Below are 25,187 nucleotides of genomic sequence, written 5' to 3'. Positions count from 1 at the left end.
TGTCTGGCTTTGGGGTAAGAGTTGGAAGTGAAGCCTTTTCCCAGAGAGCGAAGTTCTGGCAGAGGCCATTGTTCCTTGATGAGCCCTCCCTACACAGAGATGAAAGGCTAACAATGTTCCCTCACCTTGGTGATTCCCTGAGACCCACCTCACCTAAGTTATGGGCCCAACAGATCCTTTTCCGTGGCTTCTCCATACAAGTGGCCAGTCTTGGCTCATGCTGTGGACTTTCCTAAAATCTCTCAAAGATTCACAGACCCCAAACAAGCAGTATCTGGCCTCAATATGCCCCATTCCTCTTGCTATGTGACCCCATCCCCAACACTCGTGGCAGCCTGCCTTTGTTCTCAGTTTGGTCTCACCTAGGCACCTCTAAGCCCAGCACAAGTAGCAGCCAAATGCAGATCCCTCTGTAGCTCATGCTGGGTGGCCCTGAGCTGAGCAGAGGTGGCAGATGGTCTTGGTCTGTACCTCCCAGGAGGCCCAGAACCAGTGGTCAGCTACAGACCACACCAGAAGACCACCCAACCTCCTCCACAAATGACACACTCAAGGGGCAGACTCATGGAGTACCAGAATCCCACTGAAGCAGTCCTGCTCTATAGGGTCGAGCAGTTCCTCCCCTGAAGTCACAGCCAGTTCTCCCAACCTATCAGTCTGGGGGGGGTGGGAGAGCGGTAATTCCCTCAAATTGACATGCCAACAGCAATCAAGGCTCAACTAAAACAGGAGGATGCACACAGCCCACAAGGGGACATACCTGGAGTGCCCAGCTCGGGTGACCAGGAATGTGCCACTGGACCCTATGGGGTACTTATTACATAAGCCTACTCTACCAAGATTGGGAGATGTAGCATCTCTACTTAATACTTAGAAACAAAGACAGAGAGATAGGCAAAATGAGGAGACGAATAAACATGTCCCTAAAAAAAAAAAAGAATAGAACAGAACAAGCCTCCAGAAAAAGAACTAAATAAAATGGTGACAAGCAATCTACCAGAAGCAGGGGCCAAAAACACTGGTTATATAGACGTTCAATAAACTTAGGGGAAGAGTAGATGCACTCAGTGAGAACTTCAACAAGGAAGGAGGAAACAAGGACAGGGATAGAAAATATAAAAAAGAACCAGTCACGAATAAAGAGTAGTTACTGAAATGGAGAATATATTACAGGGAATCAACAGTAGATAGATGAAGCAGAAGATCAAATCAGCAATTTGGAGGATAAGGAAGCAGAAAATGTTTCATAAAAATGGAAATAAAAAGAAAATCCTGGGGTAGTAATACTTATATCATATAAAATAGACTTTTAGACAAAGGCTATAACAAGAGATAAAAAAGGACCCAGGATTCTACTTATTTATCCAAAGATACCCAAAACAGTAAAGCAAAAAGACATATTCATTGATATGTGCATTGCAGCATTATTTACAACTAGAGGCCCAGTGCATGAAATTTATGCATGGGTAAGGTCCCTAGCAGCTTCCGGCTTCCAACCAGGGCCTCTCTTACTGCAGTTGGCCAGCTGGCCCTGCCCCCTGGTCAAACTCCTGGTCAAGGGGATAATTTGTATATTACGCTTTTATTATATAGAATAACTAAGACACAGAAGCCATTAAAAAAAATGAAATCTTATCATCTGCAACATCGATGAACTTAGAGGTACTATGCTGAGTGAAATAAATCAGACAGAGAAAGACAAATAACATTTGATTTCACTTATATGTGAAACCTCAAAAAATAAAATAAATGAACAAGTGGACCACATAGATACAGAGAACATTTTGTTGATTGTCAGATGGGAGGGGGCTTGGCAGGATGGGTGAAGAGATTAAGAAGTACACATTGAGGAAGAATGCGAATCCTGGTGGCCTAGAAACAGGAGGGTCAAGTGACACAACCAGCTGACTCCTGTAGAGGAAGATGCTGTGGCTGGGTCTATGGCAACCACGACTGCCAGGCGTGGCACCAGAGCCGAACAGTCATCGTAAGAATGTCGGGCAAAGACCGAATTGCAATCTTTCCCTGTCAAATGGCACAGACCATCATGAAGGCTCGATTAAAAGGAGCACAGGCAGGTCGAAACTTGAAGAAAAAATCTGATGCCTTAACTCTTCGATTTCTGCAGATCCTAAAGAAGATCATAGAGACTAAAATGTTGATGGGTGAAGTGATGAGAGAAGCTGCCTTTTTCATTTCCTGAGGCCCTGTTCACAGCAGAGAACTTCAGCACCACAGTTATCCAAAATGTAAATAAAGCCCAAGTGAAGATTCAAGCAAAGAAAGATAGTGTAGCAGGTGTTACTTTGCCAGTGTTTGAACATTATCATGAAGGAACTGACAGTTATGAACTGTCTGGTTTAGCCAGAGATGGGGAACAACTGGCTAAATTAAAGAGAAATTATGCTGGAATTCGCCTCACTGCAGACTTCCTTTGTTACTCAAAATACACGAAGCTATTAAGATAACAACAGTCATGTAAATGCCATTGAACATGTCATCATTCCCAGGATGGAACATACCCTTGCTTATATCATCATAGAGCTGGATGAGAGAGAGTGAGAAGAGTTCTATAGGTTAATGAAAATACAGGAGGAAAAAAAAGATTCTTAAGGAAAAAACTGAGAGGGACTTGAAGAAAGGGAGGGTAGCTGGAGAGGTGATGAAGCCTGCCAATCTTCTGGCTGAAGAGAAGAATGCAGATCTTCTGTTTGAATTTTTCCTGCTCTGGTTCTTTCCGAAGTCCTAAATTTAATGACACCATTTTAGTTCAGTGTAGGTTTGGTTCATGTGGCTATTTATTGTTTGGCCTAATTTCACTGGTGGTAAAAATTTCCCTGCATGTCCATTTAACCCAGTGGTTCTCAACATTCCTAATGCCGTGACCCTTTAATACAGTTCTTCATATTGTGGTGACCCCCAACCATAAAATTATTTTTGTTGCTACTTCATAACTGTAATTTTGCTACTGCTATGAATCGTAATGTAAATATCTGATATGCTATATGTGTTTTGCGATGATCGCGACCCACAGGTTGAGAACTGCTGAATGGGATTACTTTTGCAGAATCCTAATTTACCAACCATTGATCACAGATGAGATTTAGAGAACCTACCCAGGAACTTGTAGAATTTATTCTGCAGAAGTGTCTCCCTACCCCAATTATGAATGGTTAAAAGTGATCAGCTTACCAAGCATATTAGGAAATTCCCCTTACTAACCAGTAGTGGTCTCAGGCCAATATAAGTAGGCCAGCTACTGTAGGAGCACCCTCCATTCCTCCCACTCACACCCCTGGCACTGTTATCCGAGGGAGCTGCAGCCATCCTGTGTTTCTGTGGTACTTCTCCAGCTTTAGGAAAGCCTTCACTTAATTTTACTTTCCATGACAGGTCTCTGTTCTCTCTGTCATGGAACAATTTTGCCAATTTGAATGTGACTGTGGTATAAATAGTAAAATGATTTTTTAAAAAACAAGTTCAAATTGATAGTTACAAAATAATCATGGTGATGTAAAATACAGCATAGGGAATACAGTCAATAATATTGTAATAACTATGTATAGTGTCAGATGGGTACTAGATTTATTGGGGGGCACACTTTGTAAGTTATATAAACATTTAATTACTGGGTTGGACACCTGAAACCCTGAAACTAATATAACATTGCATGTAAATTGTAATTGAAAAGTAAAAATTATTTCAAAATAAATAAACATACAGTATGGTCTTAATGATTCAAGAAATTATATATATATATATATGTATATATATATATATATATATTAATAGGTAATTAAAATTTCCTTCTCTAAATGTTGTAATGTCTTCTAATTTTTTACAATAAGCACATATTATTTATAAGCAGTACAAACATTTTCACATATGAAAAAGAAACAATCTCAGTAATACAAAAGCCAAACATGATTGGGGGAGAGGGGAGAACCACAGAAGGATAATGTCAGAAATTCAAAATGGCAACAAAAAATGGGTATTTGGAAGACAGAAAATAACAATAAATGAGGAAAGGGAGAATATACAGGTCTGCAGCATAAGGACAACATTTCAGCAGTGCCTTCAGGGGCCGACATGTCATGCTAAGGCCACATGGGACACCACACACCTCTGAGATTAACTAATTTTCTTCCTGAAGGAGAAACAATTCAGCTGCCTCCAGTACATCTTCGGACCAAATAGAGGTGGCCTTTGGCTTCTCTAGTTTCATTACAATTCAAATGGATAGTTGCGGCTTTAGAAATAGTACAGCCATGTGTTCAGAAAATGAAAGGAAAATGCTTCAACATAGAGAAGCCATATTCCTTAAAATTACTGTACCACTAGAATAATACAGTCAATGAAATTGCAGATCATGTAATAATAATAATAACAATCCCAGAAAGTGAATTGATATCACCACAGGACCCTGACTTAGAAGTTACCATGTCCAATGTCCAACAGTTTAATAAAGATCATCTGGGGAAAACACAATGGGAGTGGGGAACAAGGAGGAAACAGATCACTGGTTTAGAAAACGAGAATTTCTAGGAGCCAGTAATTAGTGTTTGGGCTATGAAATAAAAGTAAAGGAACTTGTTATAAAAAATGATGGGACAGTAAAGGAAGTTGAAATGTCTATTCCTTCACATATGTGACAAACTATTCCAGAGAAAAATAATGAATGATATTTCTCTGAAACATTTGCTCAAAAAGAAAATTCTAAAACTTTTTAAAAACATTATATTTTATGTTTTAAACACGTAGGATGATCTTGCAAATATTTCTTTGAAATACTTTCTGCTACAACCTAAAACCAGGTCTAACTCTCCCAACCTCCGAAGTTTAATGTGTCCCGTGCTCCTCAAATTTGAGTGTGTACATAAATCACTTGGGGAGCTAAATGCAGATTCCTGTTCAGTAGGTCCAGGGGCCCAAGATTCTTAATTTCTATCAATCTCCACATGACCTGGAGGACCTCACTTTGGGGGCAAGGATGGAGACTGTCCCCACTTCTCGTGTCTTTGCTATTAGACCCTGCCCTCCTTGCTATCATGGATTCACCCAGGATAGGCACCTGACTCCGGCAGATCAGGGTGTTCTCCTGGCTGCAGATGACTCCTCGGGATGGCCACTTGACTCAGAACAGGCTCATCAGAGCTCTTCTCCAGGACTTTTGAACCCGAAGTAGGGAGGATGATTAATGTCTCCGTGGCAGCAAAGCTATCTGTTGTGAGGCTCAGGACTGGTCTCTGTCCATTTTTTTCCTGCTGAAAGAGGGAAGGTGGTATGAGATAATAAGGCCAACAGGCCAAGAAATGAGCATATTCACATCCTTAGCAGTCCCAGCTCTAGGGCCAACTTCACCTTTTCAGTGTAATGTGAGTTTTGCCCAATAGCCTTCCAATAAATAAGTAAATAAATATGCAAATAATTTATTTGAAATGGTTTTCTGTCACATGCAACCAGAGTGCTGCTTAAAGTACTCATGAGCCTAGAACATAATATTTGTTGACATGGATGCCTTTAGTCATTGTATTTTATTGTATGACAGGCATCATGCTGAAGACTGGGACCACATAGTCCCTGCTCTTCCAGTGACATGCAGTTTAGTCAAGGAAACAGACAAAGTAATTTGATGTGATGAGATGTGATATCATATACATAATTATAGGAGAATAAGGGGGAAAGCACTATGGAAGAGATTACACCTTATATAAGTCTTGAAGGACAAGTAAAAGAAAGAAGGAAATTCTAATCAAAAATTGCCAATAGACAAAGGCATAATGTTCCGTTTGGAAAAATGTGAACCCTTCTGTTTGCCTAAGGCAGGAATTATAGAGGGCAGGTGGCTGTATTGGGAGGCAATGGGGAAGTACCTAAGCTACAAATCAAGGAAGGTCCTGAATAAAAGATTTAGGACTTTACCCTGTGGGGGGATGATAGTAAAAAAGCTACAGCAGTACAATTTCATGCTGTAGAATATATTGGGATCTATCAGAATAGAAATAAGGAGTTCTGTAAAAACAGAGATTGCAGTCTTTGAGTTAATCAGTTATTGTGTAAAGTTATAATGAAGTAAAATAAAATTAGGGTCAACTGATTTTTTTCTTTTTTACTACTTACTGTTACAAGTACCCTATCTTTGTTACATTTCTTTACACATATATAATGGAGGAATTGTTATAACATTACCATTTTACATATGTCTCTAAGGACAGCATATTATTTCATCTTTTCAAAATCTAAGCTGAGATTCTGTCTTACCAAAAGAGTTAACCAATTCACACAGGTTTAATGATTTTTTAGATATTATTTGCCATCTTTTTCCATTTCACATATTTCTTTTTGTGACTTCTGTTCCCCTCCTTTCCTAACTTCCATCAAATAGATTAAATTTGACACTGCTGGTTTAAAAATTACACATTATGATTTTTGTCTTCTGATCATTATCTCAACTTATTAAGATCCATTCTTATATGTACTATTTATTTATTTATTTTCCATGGTAATAGAATTCAAACACTTATCTATATTCCCTTTATCCCCTTCACTTCCAATAGAATTGCCTTAGCAAGCCCTCATCTCTAACTGGATTCTAACACCAACCTCCCTCATGTTGGCATTTTCTAGTTTAAATTGTGAATTAATAAATGTTTGTTGTTTTATTTATTATTTAGATAATCAATTTTACTAAATTATTTATTTCTCATACCTTATTATTTTTTATTTATTTTGCTTCTTGCTGGAGGATTTCCTTCAAGAGTGTTTTTAGAGTGTGTATTAGATGGTCTGAGGCTAACCTGAAATATTAAGTTTAACTTTTTTCTTTCAACACTTTGAAAATATTATTCCATTTCTTCTTTCACCTAGGGTGGTTGGTGAGGAGTCTGGGCTGGATGTGTACTTGGTCATCATCAGTGTACAGAGGATAAGTAAAACCATGCGTAAGAGTGAAATCCCCATATGGAACATAGAGAGAAAGAAGAGAAGGGAGCCAAAAATGAACTCTTGGGAAGAGTCTACCAGGGGTGGGCACACTTTCTGACTCGAGGGGCACAATGGGCTCTTAAACTGGACCGGAGGGCCGGAGCAAAAGCATGGATGGAGTGTTTGTGTGAACTAATATAAATTCAAAGTAAACATCTTTACATAAAAGGGTACGGTCTTTTTTTTTTTTTAGTTTTATTCATTTCAAACCAGATACCTGCTTTCAGGAGCGGAGGCCTAAGAGCTGGAGCCTCAGAGCTAAAGCTGGCCCAGAATAAAAAGAAAAAGAAAAAAAGGAGCGGTTGGGCGCTTACGTCACCCGCCAGCCTGAAAACAGCCCTCAGCCCCTCACCCAGACTGGCCAGGCACCCCAGTGGGGACCCCCACCCTGAAGGGTGTGTGACCAGCTGCAAAGAGCCATCATACCCTCACCCAGGCTGGCCAGGCACCCCAGTGGGGACCCCCACCCTGAAGGGTATATGACCAGCTGCAAACAGCCATCATACCCTCACCCCGGCTGGCCAGGCACCCAGGGGTGGGGACCTACACCCTGAAGGGTGTGTGACCAGCTGCAAACAGCCCTCAGCCCCTCACCTAGGCTGGCCAGGCATCCCAGTGGGGACCCCCACCCTGATCCAGGACACCCTTCAGGGCAAACCAGCCAGCCCCCACATGTGCACCAGGCCTCTATCCTATATAGTAAAAGGGTAATATGCCTCCCAGCACCGGGATCAGTGGAGCCATGAGGCCCCTCGGCACTGGGAACAGCGTGACAGGGGGCAGCACCCAAACCCCCTGATCGCCCTGCGGCTCTGTGTGTGGCAGGGGGTGGGGCCACAACCTCCCTATCGGCCCTGCACTGTTCGTGACAGGGGAAGGCGCCCCAACCTCCTGATCAGCCCTGATCTGTGCCTGATAGGGGGGAGCTCCCCAACCCCCTGATCGCCCTGTGGCTCTGTGTGTGACAGGGTGTGGCGCCCCAACCCCCTCTCCCCCCACAGGCCCTGCTCTGTGTGTGACGGGGTAGAGCCATAACCTCCCCATCGGCCCTGCCTTGAGTGTGACAGTGGCGGCGCCCCAACCCCCTGATCGGCCCTGCTCTGTGGGTGACAGAGGGCAGCGCCGCCCTCCCACGGGCCCTACTCTGTGTGTGATGGGGTAGAGCCATAACCTCCCTATTGGCCCTGCCCTGAGTGTGACAGTGGCAACGCCCCAACCCCCTGATCGGCCCTGCTCTGTGGGTGACAGGGGGCAGTGCCCCAACTCCCCTATAGCCCCTACTCTGTGAGTGACAGGGGGGAGCTCCCCAACCCCCCTGATGGGCCCTGCTCTGTGCATGTGGGAGGAGCTCCCCAACCCCCTGATGGGCCCTGCTCTGTGTGTGACAGGGGGGAGCTCCCCAACACCCTGATCAACCCTGCTCTGTGTGTGACAGGTACGGAGCCCCAACCCCCCTGATTGGCCCTGCTCTGTGCGTGACAGGGGTCAGCACCCAAACCCCCTGATCGGCCCTGCTCTGTGTGTGACAGGGGGTGGCGCCACAACCTCCCTATTGACCCTGCCTTGAGTGTGACAGAGTGCGGTGCCCCAACCCCCCAATTAGTCCTACCCTGAGCATGACTAAGGGTGGCATCGCAACCTCCCAATCCGCCCTGCTCTGTGCATGACAGGGTGCAGCGCCCCAACTCCCCAATTGGCCCTGCTCTGAGCCCGACCAGGGACTGCACCTAGGGATTGGGCCTGCCCTCTGCCACCCGGGAGCAGGCCTAAGCCAGTAGGTCGTTATCTCCCGAGGGGTCCCAGACTGTGAGAGGGCACAGGCTGGGCTGAGGGACCCCCCTTCCCCCCACCGAGTGCACAAATTTTTGTGCACCAGGCCTCTAGTGCTTATATAAAAGCAAATTCTATTCATTATTTTCTGGGCATGAGTTGTTAAAATTTTACTCTAATAACTTTATCAAATCTTCCTTAATTTATCAAAGTACTTAAAGTTTTTTTAACTTATATTTCAAAGACATCTTACCTAATTTGGTGTTATTTACATTTAATAAGCTTACATTTTCTTCCATTATTTATACTTTTGGTAAATAATCAAAATAATTAAATTGCTTTGTAAAACTGAAAAAAAAACCATTAGCATTATTTCTTCTATTCACTTCATTATGAAATTTTATTAATTTTCACATTGTACTCTACAGAAAATACAAAGTATATGTCCATACTTAGGAAATTAAGCAAAATTAGAAAATATAGAAAAAACTTCCCAAGTAAAAAATTGAGAATGTATTTTATAACATGATCTGATTACTTCTATTTTTCTTATCACTTTTACAGTAACAGACAATAAAATGATTACGTAAGTTCAAATATTGTGTCTCATATGTAACACTGATCTTTGTGCAGTCTACAACCCATAATCAGCCCCACCTATAAGGATTAGGAGTATATATACAGAAAGAGAAGGAGCTAGCAAAGCCCCTTCAGCCAGGATCAACTGGAGAGGAGCAATGGTGTTATTCAGAAGTTTTGTCTTCCTCTTAGTCCTATACCTGCTGCAGGGGTCCGATACTTCCCTTGTTCGGCTGAATAACAATGGCTATGAAGGCATCATCATTGCTATAAACCCTGGTGTGCCAGAAAATGAAGCACTAATTGAAAAAATAAAGGTAAGAAAGAAATGGGATCTTCTTCTGTTTGAATTCTAGAAAAGGGAAAAAAAGTTAGTTGTTAATAAATATTATGGAAACTTCTGAATGCTCCACAAAGTTTAAAAACAGCATGTGCAGTGAGGGCAGTGGGAATTGGAGGCTGTACATGGGGTTCTCCGCTGTCTCAACATAAGACCAAAGACAAGGCACAGGACCTCCCTGATCCTGTTTCTTCATGTGTAGATGAGCAGTTGGACTTGTCTGTATTTTGTTTTTGTTTTTTTAATGTATTGATTTGAGCGAGAGAGAGGAGGGGTTTGGGAGAGAGAAAGAGAGAGAAATATTCACATATTTGTTGTTCCACTTATTTATTCATTCATTGGTTGATTGTTGTATGTGCCCTGACCAGGGATTGAATCAGCAACATTGGTGTATCTTGACAATGTTCTAACAAATTAAGCTACCCAGCCAGGGCTTAGACTTGTCTGTTTTTTAAACAATTATTGAATGCTTATAGCAAGACAACAGTGAATGAAAGAGCCCCTTCCCTTATGTAGTGTACATTCTTTTCAGATACAGATAATTAAACATGTAAATGTATAGCAGAACAGTTGGTGGTGAGTTTTTATGACATAAAAATAAACCAGTAAAGGGGGTAGGTACTGGTGGTCGGGGTAGGATGGGGGAGAATGTAGGGAAGACAGGTAAAGCCTCGATGTTGATGTGACCTCCTAGCAGAGTCCTGAGGTGAGTGGGGGAGGGAGCCCATTGAAAATCTTGGGTAGTGAATAGAGGGAGCAGCAGCATGGAGGTAATAGCATGCTTATTTGGACCAAGGAAACAACTGTAAATGAGCAGGAGGAAGGGTGGGAGAGCTGAAGTTGGAGAGGTAGCAGGGCCCAGGCCCATGGAAAATATTGGGCATTTACTCTGCGTGTGACAGGAATCCATGGAAGGATTCTGAACAGAGGAGAGGTGTGCTCCCTCATGCAGGTTCTAAAATCACACTGACTGTAGTGTTGAGGAAACTCAGTAAAAAGCTTCCACTTGTCACTAATCTTTATAAGCTCCTCACAGCATGGAGGTGTAGAGGGACACCAGGTAGGAAGCTGTTGTAGGGGAGAAGCGATGGTGATTAGGAACAAGGATATTCTGGTAGAGATCTATAAAGTGGTGTGATTCTGAACATATTCTGACGGTGTCATAGACAAATTTGTTGATGATTTAGATGTATGTGGAGTAGGGGAAGGTAGGAAGGAAAGATAGGAGTCAAACAAGACTTCGGGGGTTTTGGCCTATACACTTGGAAAGATGCGATCATCATCAACAGGGAAAGAGAAGACTTCAGTGATCATCTGGCAGCTGAGATATCAGGAGTTAGTTTGGGATATTGTGAATTGAGATGCTTATTAGATGCCCTCGTAGATGGAGATAGGAATCAGAGTTCAGGAGGAAAATTTGGGTGCAGATAAAAATTGGGGAGTCATCAGTGTGTAGGTGAGATTTAAAGCCAGGAGAACCAATGAGTTCATTAGGTAGTGTGCACAGTGAAGAGAAAGACAACAGAACTGAACCAAGAACTGTATTTCCAAAGGTTCTTTCAATTGTAACATTCCTTGTAATAAAGGGATTGGTGTTATAGCCATGTAGATTTCCCCTGTCCCTGATATCAACATCTACTAATTCCTTCTATTCAATTCCTCCTGTGGCCGTATGCTCACTGTTTTAGCCTTCTACATGGATACTGTTATCCAGCAAACACTGATAGGCATGACCTGAATTGTGAGCTGGTGATTCTGCAGGTGCCATTTATCACTCATTCTGTATAAACTCTTTAAAATATATATTGATTTCAGAGAAGAAGGGGGAAAGAGAGAGAGATAGAAACATCAATGATGAGAGAGAATCATTGATCAGCTGCCTCCTGCATGCCCCCTGCTGGGGACTGAGCCTGTAACCCAGGCATGTGCCCTGACTGGGAATCGAACCTTGAGCTGCTGGTTCATAGGTCAATGCTCAATCACTGAGCCACACTTCCCAGGCTGTATAAACTCCTGCAGCATAGTAAGGGTCACTTACTGATACCTTTTGAATTCCAGGGAAAGATGAATATCCCTTTACTAAAGAACACAGGCTTGAATAGCTGATTCTGAATGATGGCTTCTTCATGTTCAGGGACAGTAGATCAGTTTCAAATACTTCTGAACCTCAGAAATCAGTATTCGGAAGACTTAATTGTAGGGGTAAAAAGAATTGCTAAAATGGTCCTCTACTGAAAACATAGCTAAAAATTCAATTGTTAGCAGACATTCCTAGATTACACAATGTTTCCTAACAGTCATTCAGTCCTCTACAAAGTCCTTGCATTTACAATTTCCGAAAAGCATGTAAAACACTATCATCCACATTTTATAAAAGAGAAAACTGGGGTTTGGAGAAATTAAATGATTTTTCAAGGGTTTCCTAAGTAGCACAATCAGAGCAGAGATCCAGTACATACATAGGTTTTGAAGACTCACTTATAAACCAGAGTTTGAGTTCTGGCTTGTGTAAGATGATAAAAATCACTCTTTTTATGTAACCAGTGAACCAACATATGAACATAACTTTACTCCTGGAATAATATCTGATCACGATAAAATTTATCATGAATCAATTCATAATTTATGAGATGAGATGTCAACTGTCAACTTTCTTTATTCCTGTACTCATATCTTTTTAGTTTGAGAGTATGTAGTTTTGGAAACACTGATATCTTAATCTTCTTTAATACAACTAGAATACTATAGGCATTCTGAGAAACAATTTAGAATGAATATTTTAGGAATTCTGCTTGAAAAGCTTGCAGGAACAATTCTTAACCACCCTACTATGCTCCAGGAGATCACAGTCATCTGATATAGGGTCTCTAAAATACCTCCATGACCTGAGACCATACCACTATCCAAGACTGTCCAAAGGACCAAGCAGACTCCAAGCAAATAAAATCCTTTGAAGTTATACAATGCACAGCCCACACAACTATATGTTAACAACCCTATATTTCCAGTTGTTACTATAATTCAGACCACCATATATACATTTTAAATTTTTTTCTGAGATATAATTGACATATTATATTAATTTCATGTGTACAATGTAATGATTTTATATTTGTATATATTACAAAACAGTCACCAAAATAAGTCCAGTTAACATCCATCACTATAACATAGTTACAAAATTTTTTTACTAAAGACTTTTGGTTTGCTATTTTAGTGACTTCTAATATACAATACAGTCTTATTAAGTACTAGAGGCCTGGTGCACAGATTTGTGCACATTGAAAAGAAATTAATTAGAAGGTGGCCCGTGGGGCAGAACCAGGCGAGATGGGCCAGACACACCCTGGAGCCAACCTCCCATGGTCCCTCCCTGGCCGGCTGCACCTGAGGTGGTGCTCAAAGGGCATCTGCAGAGTGAGCAGGGTCCCTCTGGCAGGTGGGATCCCTCGGCCTGGCTTGTGGGGATCAGGCTCCTTCCTCTTTATTTCCAAGGTGCGTCACCCGAGAACTGAGTCACTGCAGCTCGGTAGCTCTTGCATTGAGCATCTGCCCCCTGGTGGTCAGTGCATGTCATACCTACCAAACGGTCAGTCAATGGTCACTTAGCCTTTTATATATATAGTCACCAAGCTATGCATTTTATTACCATGACTTATTAATAACTACAAGTTTGTAACTTTTGACCCCCTTCACCCATTTAGCCACTTTTCCCACCCAAAAGCATCTGAAAACTACCAATTTATTCTCTGTACTTATGAGCTCAGTTTTTGTTGTTGTTTTTTTTCTTTTTTTGTTCCACATATAAGTGAGATTGTACCATATTTGTCCTTCTCTGATTCATTTTAGGCATAATGCCCTCAAGGTCCATCCATGTTGTTAGAAATGGCAGGATTTCCTTCTTTTTAGTGGCTTCATAATATTCCACTGTTTATATATACCACATCGTCTTTATCCATTCACCCATATATGGACACTTAGGTTGCTTCCATGTCTTGGCCACTGTAAATAATGCTGCAATAAATATAGGGGTACATATATCTTTTCAAATTATGGTTTTTATTTACTTCTAATAAATAACCAGTAGTGGAATTTCTGTATCAAATGTTAGTTCTATTCTTAAGTTTTTTCAGGGACCTCCACACTGCTTTTCATAGTGGCTGCACCAACTTACATTTCAACCAACAGTGCACAAGGGTTCCCTTTTCTCCACATCCTTGCCAACACTTATTGTTTATTATCTTTTTTATGACAGTCATTCTTACAGGGGTGAGGTAATGCCTCTTTGTGGTCCTACTTTGCATTTCCCTGATGATAATGATATTGAGCAACTTTTTATGTACCAGGTGGCCATTTGTATGTATTCTTTTGAAAAATGTCTTTTCAGATCCTCTGCCTATTTTTCAACTAGTTTGGTTTTTGCTTCTTTGTTTGGGTTTGTTTTTATTTTTTGCTATTACCTTTGCTCTTTGATGTAAAAAAAAAAAAATCATTGCCAAGACAAATGTCAGAGAGCTTATGTTTTCTTCTAGGAGTTCTATAGTTTCAGATCTTTAATGCATTTTGGGTTAGTTTTTGTATAAAGTGTAAGATAGTGGTTGAGTACCATTCTTTCACATGGGTATGCCCAGTTTTCCCAACACCATTTTTTTAAATTAAAACAAAAGAACTTTTTAAATCCTTACCCGAGGACATTTTTAGAGAGAGGAATGGAGAGAGAGAGAGAGAGAAATATCGATGTGAGAAACATTGATCAGTTGCCTTCTGTACATGCCGTGACCCCTGACCTGGGATTGAACAAACCAGCAACCTTTTGGTGCACAGGACAATGCTTAACCAACTGAGCCACTCCTGGTGGGCCGCAACACCAATTATTGAAGAGATGGTCCTTGCACAAGTGTATATTCTTGGCTCCTGGTCATAAATTAATTGATAATATAAGTGCGGGTTTATTTCTGGACTTCTGATTCTTTTCCACTGAACTATGTGTCTGCTTTTATGCCAATACCATACATTTTTATTACTACTGCTATGTAGTGTAGTTTGAAATCAGGAAGTGTGATGATTCCAGCTTTGTTCTTTCAAATTGCTTTGGCTATTCAGAATCTTTTGTGGTTTCACAAAAATTTTAGGATTAGTTGTTCTATTTCTGTGCAAAAAAAAAAATGGCATTTTTCATAGGGATTGAATTGAATCTGTATATTGTATTGGCTAGTCTAGTATGAACATTTTAACACTATTGATTCTTCTAATCCATGAGCAAGGAATAGCTTTACATTTATTTCTACCATCTAGATTTCTTTAATCAATGTCTTATAGTTTTAAGTGTACAGAAATTTCACCCCCTTGGTTAAAATTATTCCTAGGCATTTTATTCTTTTTGATGCAACTATAAATGGGATTATCTTAATTGCTCTTTCTGAAAGCTCATTATTAGTGTATATAAATGAAACATATACTTTATATTGATTTTGTATTCTATAATTTTACTGAATCCATTTATGAGTTCCAACAAGTTTTTTGTGGTGGTTTTGTGTGTGTGTGTGTGTGTGTGTGTGTGTATTCTTTAGGGCTCTCATATATAATTTCATGCCATCTCCAAATAGTGATAGTTTGATTTCTGCCTTTCTGATTTTGATGTCTTTTATTTCTTTTTCTGGCCTAACTGCTCTGGCTAGGACTTCCAATGCTGTGGAAAGAGTGGGCATTCTTGTCTTGTTCCTGACCTTAGAGCAGTGGTTCTCAACCTGTGGGTCGCAACCCCTTTGGTGGTCAAACGACCCTTTCACAGGGGTCGCCTAAGACCATCCTGCATATCAGATATTTACATTATGATTCATACAGTAGCAACATTACAGTTCTGAAGTAACAAAGAATATAATTTTATGGTTGGGTCACAACATGAGGAACTGTATTTAAAGGGCCAGAAGGTTGAGAACCACTGCCTAAGAGGGAAAGCTTTTATTTTTTCACCATTGAGTCTGATATTAGCTATGGACTTGTCATACATGGCCTTTATTATTTTGAGGCACATTCCTTCTATACCCACTTTGAGGGAAGTGTTATCACAAATGGGTGTTGAATTTTGTCAAGTGCTTTATCTGCATCTATTGATATGATCATATGATTCTTATCCTTCATTTTGTTAATCAGGTATATCATGTCATTTGATTTGCAAATGTCAGACCATTCTTGTATCCCTGGAATAAATCCCAATTGATCATGGTGTATGATCATTTTAGTGTATAGTTGAATTCAATTTGCTAATAGTTTATTAGAGTGTCATAGAGAATTTTTACATCCATATTCATTAGGGATATTAGCCTGTAACTTTCTTTTCTTGTGCCATCTTTATCTGGTTTCAGTATCAAAATAATGCCGGCCTCATAAAATGAGTTTGGAAGTGTTCCTTCCTCCAATTCATCTTTGAATGTTTGATATAATTTGCCAGTAAAGTGTCTGGTCTTGGACTTTTGGGCAGGGGAGTGATTACTGATTCAATCTCCTTACTAGTAATTGGTCTGTTCAGATTTTCTATTTCTTCATGATTCAGTCTTTGTATGTTGTATATTTCTAGGAATTGTTTCCATTTTTTCTAGGTTGTCCAATTTGTTGGCATTTAATTGTCTCATATAATCCATTGTATTTCTGTGGTATCAGTTGTAACATTTCCTCTTTCACTCTGGTTTTATTTCAGTCCTCTCCCTTTTCTTCCTGGTGAGTTAAACCACCATTTACATTTTTATCTCATAGGCACAAGAGAGAGCCATCACTTCAAGCAGAACATAACAATCCATTGAGACCTAAATATCCCAAATCACAAGGGGGGCGGGGGGCGGGCAGTATCCTTAGGGAAGAGGTAGAGAATTCTTTCATCTGCTTTAGGCTAGTGATGAGGTAACCTCCAACCTACCATGGGAGCTCTTCAAAGCTCTTTTCCTGACTCCCAGCTAGTCCTCTGGGCCTTCAGTTCTCTGAACTCATGGCTCTGAACCCAATCAGTTTGCTATTCTTTTTAGTACTTATGAGTCAGCACCCTGGCCTGTCTTCAACAGGAAAGAAAATAGTGCCCTGGAATTCCTGAAGAAGGACAGTGCTATCCTGGGCTTATGCAAGGTCAGGAGCATCACAGAGGACATGATCCTTACTTGAAGAAAATATTAGTATAGACTGGGATGTTGCCAGCAAGATGAAGAGGTTGATATCATCATTTAGCACCTAGGATTTCTTATTCAATGGGTTTGATCATGTAGATTAAATTACCATAAATCCCTTTCATTCATCTATTTCCCCCACTACATGGTAAGCTCTAGGGTGGGGCAATTTCTCTTATTAATCATTGCATTTTGGGGTTCAGGATACTGAACAATATGGGATGATATTATTTTCACCTTGATAACAGAGGAACAAGTTATGTCTCTGATCAAAAAGCTGTACCTATAAATTTTTCCACCCCCCACCCCCACCCCCAGGCTCCAACTCAACCCAGCTGCTTCTATTAGGGGAATGGATGTGTAATAAAAAACCTCTCCTATGACTCATGCCTACACACTGTTCTAAACTTGCATCAAATAAGGTTATTCTCTACTAGATTCATAAATAGTAATGATATCAACAGTTTTATGACTATGTGTAGAGCATATGTGTTTCATGCTTAAGCCAACCTTAAAGATAGGTAGTAATAGTCTATTTAAGAGATAAGAAAACTAAGGTTCACAGCATTATATAAGTGGGCAAAAATCTATCACCCAGAAAGTGCTAATGCCAGCATTGGAGCCAAGTAGATGACTCTAAAGTCTATCATGGTATGCAATTTCTCTTAACACCAAATAGAAGTATTTGCCTTTTGATGCAGAATTATACCCAAAACCTTTAAATGTGCAGGATTAAGCTATAATTTTGGACTGAAAAGTAGCAGGGTTGGAATTCTGAGGCAGAGACTCTGCTCACTAGTCAGTGGCTTTTTCTATCCACTCTTGATCTGAGAAATGCCTGTAATGAACCTCTGCTCATTCAGTTAACTGCCATATATTCTTTTATAACAGGACATGGTGACTGCAGCTTCTACTTACCTATTTGAAGCCACAGAAAGAAGATTTTTTTTCAAAAATGTATCAATATTAATTCCTGATACTTGGAAGGAAAAGCCTCAATACAAGAGACCAACACATGAAAGCTACACACATGTAAGAGTAAAAACAAGTCTCTTAAAATATTATATCTTCTGGTGCTCCTCCATTGAACTGCAAATTGATTGTTTTAGAGTTTTTCTGATTAAATGTTATCATTTCTATTTCTGATGTTTTAAAAATCTTTTTAAACCTTCTCAGGCTGATGTTTTAGTTGCACCACCTACCCTACCAGATAGAGATGAACCATACACCAAGCATTTTAAACTCTGTGAAGAAAAAGGAGAATACATTCATTTCACCCCTGACTTTGTACTTGGGAAAAAACAAAATGAATATGGACCAGCAGGTAAGAATTAGATTAATATATATTTTGAAATGATTCCAATAAGCAGATGTGTGCCCAAGTTAAATGTACAAACCCTAGAGCCAGAGTCTATAGGTTCAAATCCTGGCTCCCCTATTTATCAGCTCTATGTGACCTTGGACAAGTGAGCTAGACTCCTAGACTCTCTGTGCTTATTTCCTGTAAAATGGTGAATAGAGGAGCTACTACTGTACAGAATTGTTGTGAATATTAAATTAGGTAATCCATGCAACTGTTCTCAGTAGAGTGTCTACAGAAATTTGAACACAGCAATAATAGTAAATATTTTTCTTAAGCATACTTTTCAAATCTTAATATTCCAGTTCTCCACAGCTGGATATTAATCACATGCCACCTTAATGGAAGGCAGATGTGTGAAAAGCTGAAAAGAGACAAGATTACAGTTCCTGGCCAAGAGAAAACACTCAGGGGCTGTAATTGCTATACTATTATTCAACCTATTTGGTTGAACTAGATGTACTTGTCTGTTAGTGATCATTTTTACCTATAAAAAACGGTAATTTCATCTAGTTCAGTCTAAAAGTTAAGGTCATTGGTTCAAATGAACTTAAAGCGCATAATTTCACATATCACTACACAGGAAAACATTCCTGAACCCACATACCCCAAGATCACCTCTCTTCCACTGTCCCTTCAATGAGCATTCATTAAGTCCCTTGTTTTTGTCAAACACTCAACCCTGGTTCTCATTACCTGTTTCCCAACAAGTCTTGAAAGCTCCATCCCATCTCATGCCATCTGAATCTTAACTCTCCCCATACTTTAGTCCAATCACATTTCTTCTCCTTGGCACCTCTAACCTTTGCTCCCTTCTAACTATAATTTTTCCTTTACATGGCAGGTCCAGCAAAGCGTAAATAGCTCAATTCCCTCACCACTCTTATCCTTATGTTTCATTCAATTTGCCAAATCCTCTCTACTAAATTTCCAGCTAGTTTCCTTTTGCTCCTGTTAATGTTTTCAAGATTGTGAAAGAAAATTACAAAGCTAATCGGTATCATTACAAAAATACATTTTTCAAACTTAGTGAAGTCCTCACAGCTACTCAATAATGTTGTACTTGCATCTTCTCAACTCCCTTTCTCATTCCTAAGCAGCTGTTCTAAAACTTGCACCATTTTTCTCAAGATCTGTAGCCACTTTTTTTCAATCCCATCAATCAACAGATGCCTTGATTGAGAAATGGAACCCCTACCTTTTTCTCTACTTCCAAATTCATGTCTACCTGCACCTATATTAGACAAGAAGAATTTTCTCTAATATTAAAGCTAACATCCCCACTTGAGCTCTTGTTCTTTTGTCATACCCCCACCTCAGCCCTGTTCTATAACGGGTAGCTTTCCTCCTTGCTCTTAGACAGGAGCTTTTCCTATAATGTGATACATGTGTTTGTGAAAAACTCACATGCTGAAAAACAATGCTCTAAAAACAACATGGCTCTTGAACAACAAGATTAAGAAGAGAGTCCTCAAAATATATGCAATTTATAATAAATATAGTAACAATAATAATAGGTACCTGGAAAGAACATTTAAACAATCTTGGCCATAGCTCAGTTTGGCTGGAAGCTGCCATCATAGATCTTAAAAGTACAGATACAAGCACACACATAAAGTGAAATGCTATTAGAAACAATAACAGGCTTAGTAGGAACTGAGACAATGATGTAGATGTGAATGAAATTCTAAGTTAGAGGAGCTGCTTTTCTTGCAATAAAAATTGTATATATTTAAGGCGTACAACATGCTGATTTGATATACATATACTTATTGAATGGTGAAATTATTACTACAGTCAAGCTAAATAGCATAACATCTCCTCACATAGCTACGTGTGTGTGTGTGTGTGTGTGTGTGTGTGTGTGTGTGTGTGTGTGGTGAGATCCGAACTCTACTTTCTTAGCAAATTAAGGTGGGCTTGGGAAGCAGGGCAACCTGCCATGAGCTGTGAAGAAAGCAAGTGTAAGAGTAGACCACTGCAAAAAGGAAGCCACAGGTGCAGGCAATTTTATGTTTTCTTAAAATTCACCAAATTTCTCTGATCTGAGGAATTTAAGTGAGATGAGGGTTTTTTCCCTCCTATACTGAAGGTTATATATAATTCCAAAATCACTAATCGGACTCCAGTTGCTTAGAAAATCTTACGCCAGTGCTTTTAAAGTTTAAAATGTAGAAGAATTACTTAGGGACCAGTTTCTGATTCAGTAGATCTACAGTAGACCAGAGATTCTGCATTTCTTGTTAGCTTCCCCATGAAGCTGATACTGGTGGGTCAAGGAACACAGTTTGAGTAGCAAGGACTTAAAGAAGAAAAACGACTTTTGCATAATACTGACATTTTCCTCTAATTTTTGGATCTTATGAGTTCATTTGAGTTAGAGAAACACACGGACAGACTATATTACCATCTTCTCCTTCTCCATTTCTATTTCCTTTGAAGTTTTTCCTAATATTGATAAAGCAAAAAGTCTACTTGTTTTTTCTTTCTGCATTTCAAGTTATGGGTGTACCTTTATTCTTCCATTTACCCTGAAATTATTAGAAAAAGTTTTATTCTGACTCCTTCTAAGTCTATTCTAGAAAAGGAATACATCCTACTCATCTTTATATTTCCTAGTACCTAGTATAGTGTTGAAAATATAATTAATAAAACTTAATTTCATATAATAAATTAATCACTTCATTTAGATAGCCCCAACATTATATATAATCTATAGCTGTGTTTTCAATCTTTATTTTTCATTATCAAATGCCTTAGGAACATTTGTAGACATTTTTAAAAATTTAATTGTGCTCCCATGAAATTTTAGTACCACAAATTTTACCTATATGTTTATGTTGTTAGTAGGAGTGAACTTTGTGGAACCAAAAACCATTGAAATATGTAAGACTTTTTGTTCCCCACCCCCATTAACCAAAACCTAAAGCCCAGTCTATTCTGTTCATAGCATATACAAGTGATGGCGAACCTATGACAGGCGTGTCAGAGGTGACACTTGGACTCATTTTTTTGCTTGATTTTTCTTTGTTAAATGGCATTTAAATATATAAAATAAATACCAAAAATATAAATCTTTGTTTTACTATGATTGCAAATATCAAAAAATTTCTATATGTGACAGAGCACCAGAGTTAAATTAAGGTTTTTCAAAATGCTGACACGTTGAGCTCAAAAGGTTCGCCATCACTGGCATATACATACATACACACAAAAATGTTTAAATGATTTAATGTTGTAGAATAAAAAGATAATATACTATATACCATATTATAATTCAATATAATGTTATATGCTTTTTTACAAATCAAAATATAAATATTGGCAGTTGTTTAAAACCTAAGTATAATTATTTTTTATTTAAAAACCCATTGCTTAAAATATTTGAAGGGCAAATTTTGTCACTTGAATTATGATCATATATTTGAAATATTTTCCCACAGGCAGACTACTTGTCCATGAATGGGCCCATCTCCGCTGGGGAGTTTTTGATGAGTACAATGACGATGAACCTTTCTACAGCTCTTCGTCTAAAAGAATTGAAGCAACAAGGCATGATCATTTACATTTTCTTTAGTTACTTCAGGCTATCACTTCCTTAGTTTGATTTATATTTATTTGAAATGCCAATCATTCCTTTTTCCCAATGCAGATACTAGACACCATAACATAAAAACAGTGTCCTTTTTTAAAAAGAAAATATATCTAAAAGTGGCTAGTTTCCCATTTAAAATACACATAACTTCAAGAACATTTGGAAGCCAAATTGACATATTTTTAAACCTCTCCACCATGGCTACCAGAACTCATTTACATTAAAGTTGGTCTCTGTGTAAAGGGTTGTACTATATGCTGGGAGTTCAAAACAAGAATGGAAAAATGGTTAATAAATAGTGGTAACTGCAGGCTGAGTAAAAAAATCAACCAGCTACAAGGAACCATAACAGAAATTTCCTTAGATTTATAAAATTTACTTTAAAAATACCAATCTAACATCACAGTTAATTACAGATAATCCTCTTGGTTCTGAGGTCAAGAGTGCAGAATGGATGGAGGAAATCTATCTAAAATTGTCTGCCATCAGTTTACTCAATCTTAAATGCCCTGCTGGGTCTTGGGACTTATCAAAAATGTATAAACTCTAAGATATATGATTTCAATGAAAGCCCTTTATTAGCCATAGCACCACTTTCAGGATACATATTTTAGAGAATATTACATTGATTACATTTGTTTCATTATATTCCCCCAAATGTCTAGTTTACACTGTGCAAAATTCATCATGATTGTTAGTAGAGATAACATCATTATATTCACTGAGTTTTGAGGCAATAGTAGCATACATATTTGTAGGAGACTCTCTAAATTACTGAATGAAAGCTAGTCATTGTTTTTTTTTTAATTAATTAACTTATTATTTAAGGTATTACAAATAGTAGTACATATGTCTCCTTTTTTCCCCATTGACCTCTCCCCGGCCTCCCCTACCCCCCAGTCACTTGCCATCACCCCCCATTGTTTCTTAAATATGAATTGGAAACACATTGAATAGGTGAGATATATTCACACGCCAGCATGTTTGTTATAATCACTGACACCTGTGGCCAATTCCATGCAACAAAACCTATGTCTAAAATGCCTCCACCATTCTTTATAGTCCTAGGCAATACTTCAGCCTTTCCTTCAGACCACATTTCATTTGGATAAAAACGCTCCTTGAATAATCAAAATGCTTATAGTTATGCCACATCCCATTGTTTTAGAGGTAGCTTTGGGGTGTGGAGGGAAATCTATAAAGAATTTTAAGCTAAGGTGGTACCAAGAGTAAATGGTTTCACAAGTTATCTTGCCCAGATGCCTGCAATGCATTAACTCCACAAGGCTGCCAGGAGAGATGTTTGGAAAAGGGGAGCCTAGAGTCATTAGTGTTAACAGGTCAGCAGCAACATTTTAATCTCAGCAGATAGCTCAGCCACTGCATACACTGGGGATACCACTTAAAATTTCCCTCTGAAATTTCTTGGAGGACTGCTCTGGTAGAAATCCTTATACTTTACTGTCAAATAAGAATAAAAAACTTGATATAAGGATCATTGTGAATAGAAACACTTAAGATTTTCAAAAAATTGTTACTGGTTAGGTTGTCTCAAAGACTAACTGTCACTTATTTTCAGGTGTTCCACAGATATTATTGGTGTGAACAGAGTTTATAAATGTCAAGGAAATAGCTGTGTATTTAATAAATGTAAAATTGATCCTAAGACAAAACTATATGAAAAAAATTGTCAATTTTTCCCTGACAAAGATCAAACTGAAAAGACATCCATAATGTTTATGCAAGGTATTACTTCTGTAAGTATGTCAATTATTTGTTCATATAGTATATTTATGATCAAAGGGCATGTTATCACATTTATAAAATATCTATGCAGGTGACCTGAGGGATTAAATGTATTAATATAGAGTTCTTTGAACATTGACTGGCACATAGTAAGTACTCAACTAGTGCTATTTATTATTACTACCATTGAAAATCCACTTTAGTATTCTATGATTCCTCAATGAATCAAATTTCATTAAACAAAACGCCTATTTGCATAGATTTTTTATTTTTATCAAATTTTTAGTTGAATGTTTAAATGCATCATATGTAACACTTTTTTTCATCTTACTAACCTTTTAGGTTGTTAAATTCTGTAATAAACAAAACCATAATGGAGAAGCTCCAAGCCTACAAAACAAGAAGTGCGAATTCAGAAGCACATGGGAGGTGATCAGCAACTCTGAGGATTTTAAAAACACCACAACTATGGTGGAATCACCCCCTTCACCTGTCTTCTCATTGCTGAGGATCAGAGATAGAATTGTGTGCTTGGTTCTTGATAAATCTGGAAGCATGGGGGTATGTTCATGGGCCCATTTTCCCTAAATATAGTGACTAATGGATGATTGAATGCCTAAGAACACTCTGAACTCTACCTTCACCTGGGTTGTTCTAAATTGCATGGTGGGATAAGATCTGTCGTGTCCTATGATTATGACCTCAGGATGGGCAGTGAATATTGTAATGAAAGCAGGACGACAATACAGTTGAAAAGACTTAACATGAAAGACTCTTTTTTGCAGAAAATGGAAGGTATACTGAGGAGAACTTTTAGGCCCATTAGTAAAGATTTAGTTAGAAGATCAGAAGGAGAGATTGAAATACAGAAATGTTTTCTTACCCACCTCTTTTATCTACTGGAAATACTTGACAGACTTGAGGATACAGTGGATCGCTGAACTCCATTCAGAGTCAATCTTATTTATCATCTATATAAGTGACTCTTTATGATCAAAGATACAAACAAAAAGCACCACCATAAGGAAGCTATGGTCAGATTCAGCCACTTATGCCTTCTATCACTTAATAAACGGTATGCATTGTGCTAGGCTCTAGGAATAGAGACCCATATCCTTGAAGGGTTCACAGAGAAAACTTTCTCTTCCCCATTACCACATTAACTCACACTCCTCCTTCAAAATTTGGTACAGGCGCCCACCTCCTGCAGGAGATGGACTGGTCTTCCAGGCTGAGCTAATGGCCCTTCTGCTGGTTTCCCACAATAAACTGTGCAAACCTCTATTCTACACATTATATTGAAATTACACATATCTCTCCCACTAGACTAGGGGCTCCTCTAGTATTTGGAACCGTATCCTCTTGAAACCATGTCCTCTAGTACTTGAAACCATTTCTTATTCATTTTCATCTCCCTTTTGTCTAGAACAGGGTTTATCACATATAGGTGCTTAATAAATAATTATTGAAATGAATGGACTATAAAGTTCAGGCATAATGTGATAAGGCATCCAGAAGAATGGCACATTTGAGACAGGACTGAGCATACTGAAGACCAAAAAGAATGTATTCAACAAATGGGGGTTTGCGTGGTTACAGAAAGGGCAGAGAATCATCCACAGTAGCACAGGGTTTCAGAAAGAGCATCAGTGCTAGACA

The 25,187-nt window shown here is 39.0% G+C and overlaps 1 protein-coding gene, 1 long non-coding RNA gene and 1 pseudogene across 2 annotated transcripts in view; 2 read left to right on the top strand and 1 right to left on the bottom strand.

Annotated features, from left to right (window-relative positions):
- Window positions 1-1,895: 1,895 nt before the first annotated feature.
- On the top strand, window positions 1,896-2,749 carry LOC132229733 (V-type proton ATPase subunit D-like; annotated as a pseudogene).
- A 2,105-nt stretch (window positions 2,750-4,854) lies between these two features.
- Window positions 4,855-25,187, bottom strand: part of LOC132230878 (uncharacterized) — a 116,961-nt gene continuing 96,628 nt past the window's right edge. Inside the window, exon 3 of the long non-coding RNA XR_009451951.1 lies at window positions 4,855-5,264. This is a non-coding gene — a long non-coding RNA (uncharacterized LOC132230878). The remainder of the gene's footprint in view (window positions 5,265-25,187) is intronic.
- The window catches only part of LOC132230872 (calcium-activated chloride channel regulator 4-like), a 32,151-nt gene continuing 16,411 nt past the window's right edge, over window positions 9,448-25,187 (top strand). The window contains exons 1-6 of the mRNA XM_059688968.1: window positions 9,448-9,650; window positions 17,719-17,859; window positions 18,004-18,151; window positions 21,631-21,739; window positions 23,362-23,539; window positions 23,871-24,089. Coding sequence (XP_059544951.1) covers window positions 9,492-9,650; window positions 17,719-17,859; window positions 18,004-18,151; window positions 21,631-21,739; window positions 23,362-23,539; window positions 23,871-24,089 — 954 coding nt within the window. The 5' untranslated portion in view covers window positions 9,448-9,491. The remainder of the gene's footprint in view (window positions 9,651-17,718; window positions 17,860-18,003; window positions 18,152-21,630; window positions 21,740-23,361; window positions 23,540-23,870; window positions 24,090-25,187) is intronic.

Source organism: Myotis daubentonii, chromosome 3 (assembly GCF_963259705.1).
Source record: "Myotis daubentonii chromosome 3, mMyoDau2.1, whole genome shotgun sequence".
In the NCBI taxonomy this organism is placed as follows: Eukaryota; Metazoa; Chordata; class Mammalia; order Chiroptera; family Vespertilionidae; genus Myotis; species Myotis daubentonii.
The sequence above is the reverse complement of the archived record's forward strand: the minus strand, read 5'-3'. Positions and strand labels throughout refer to the sequence as shown.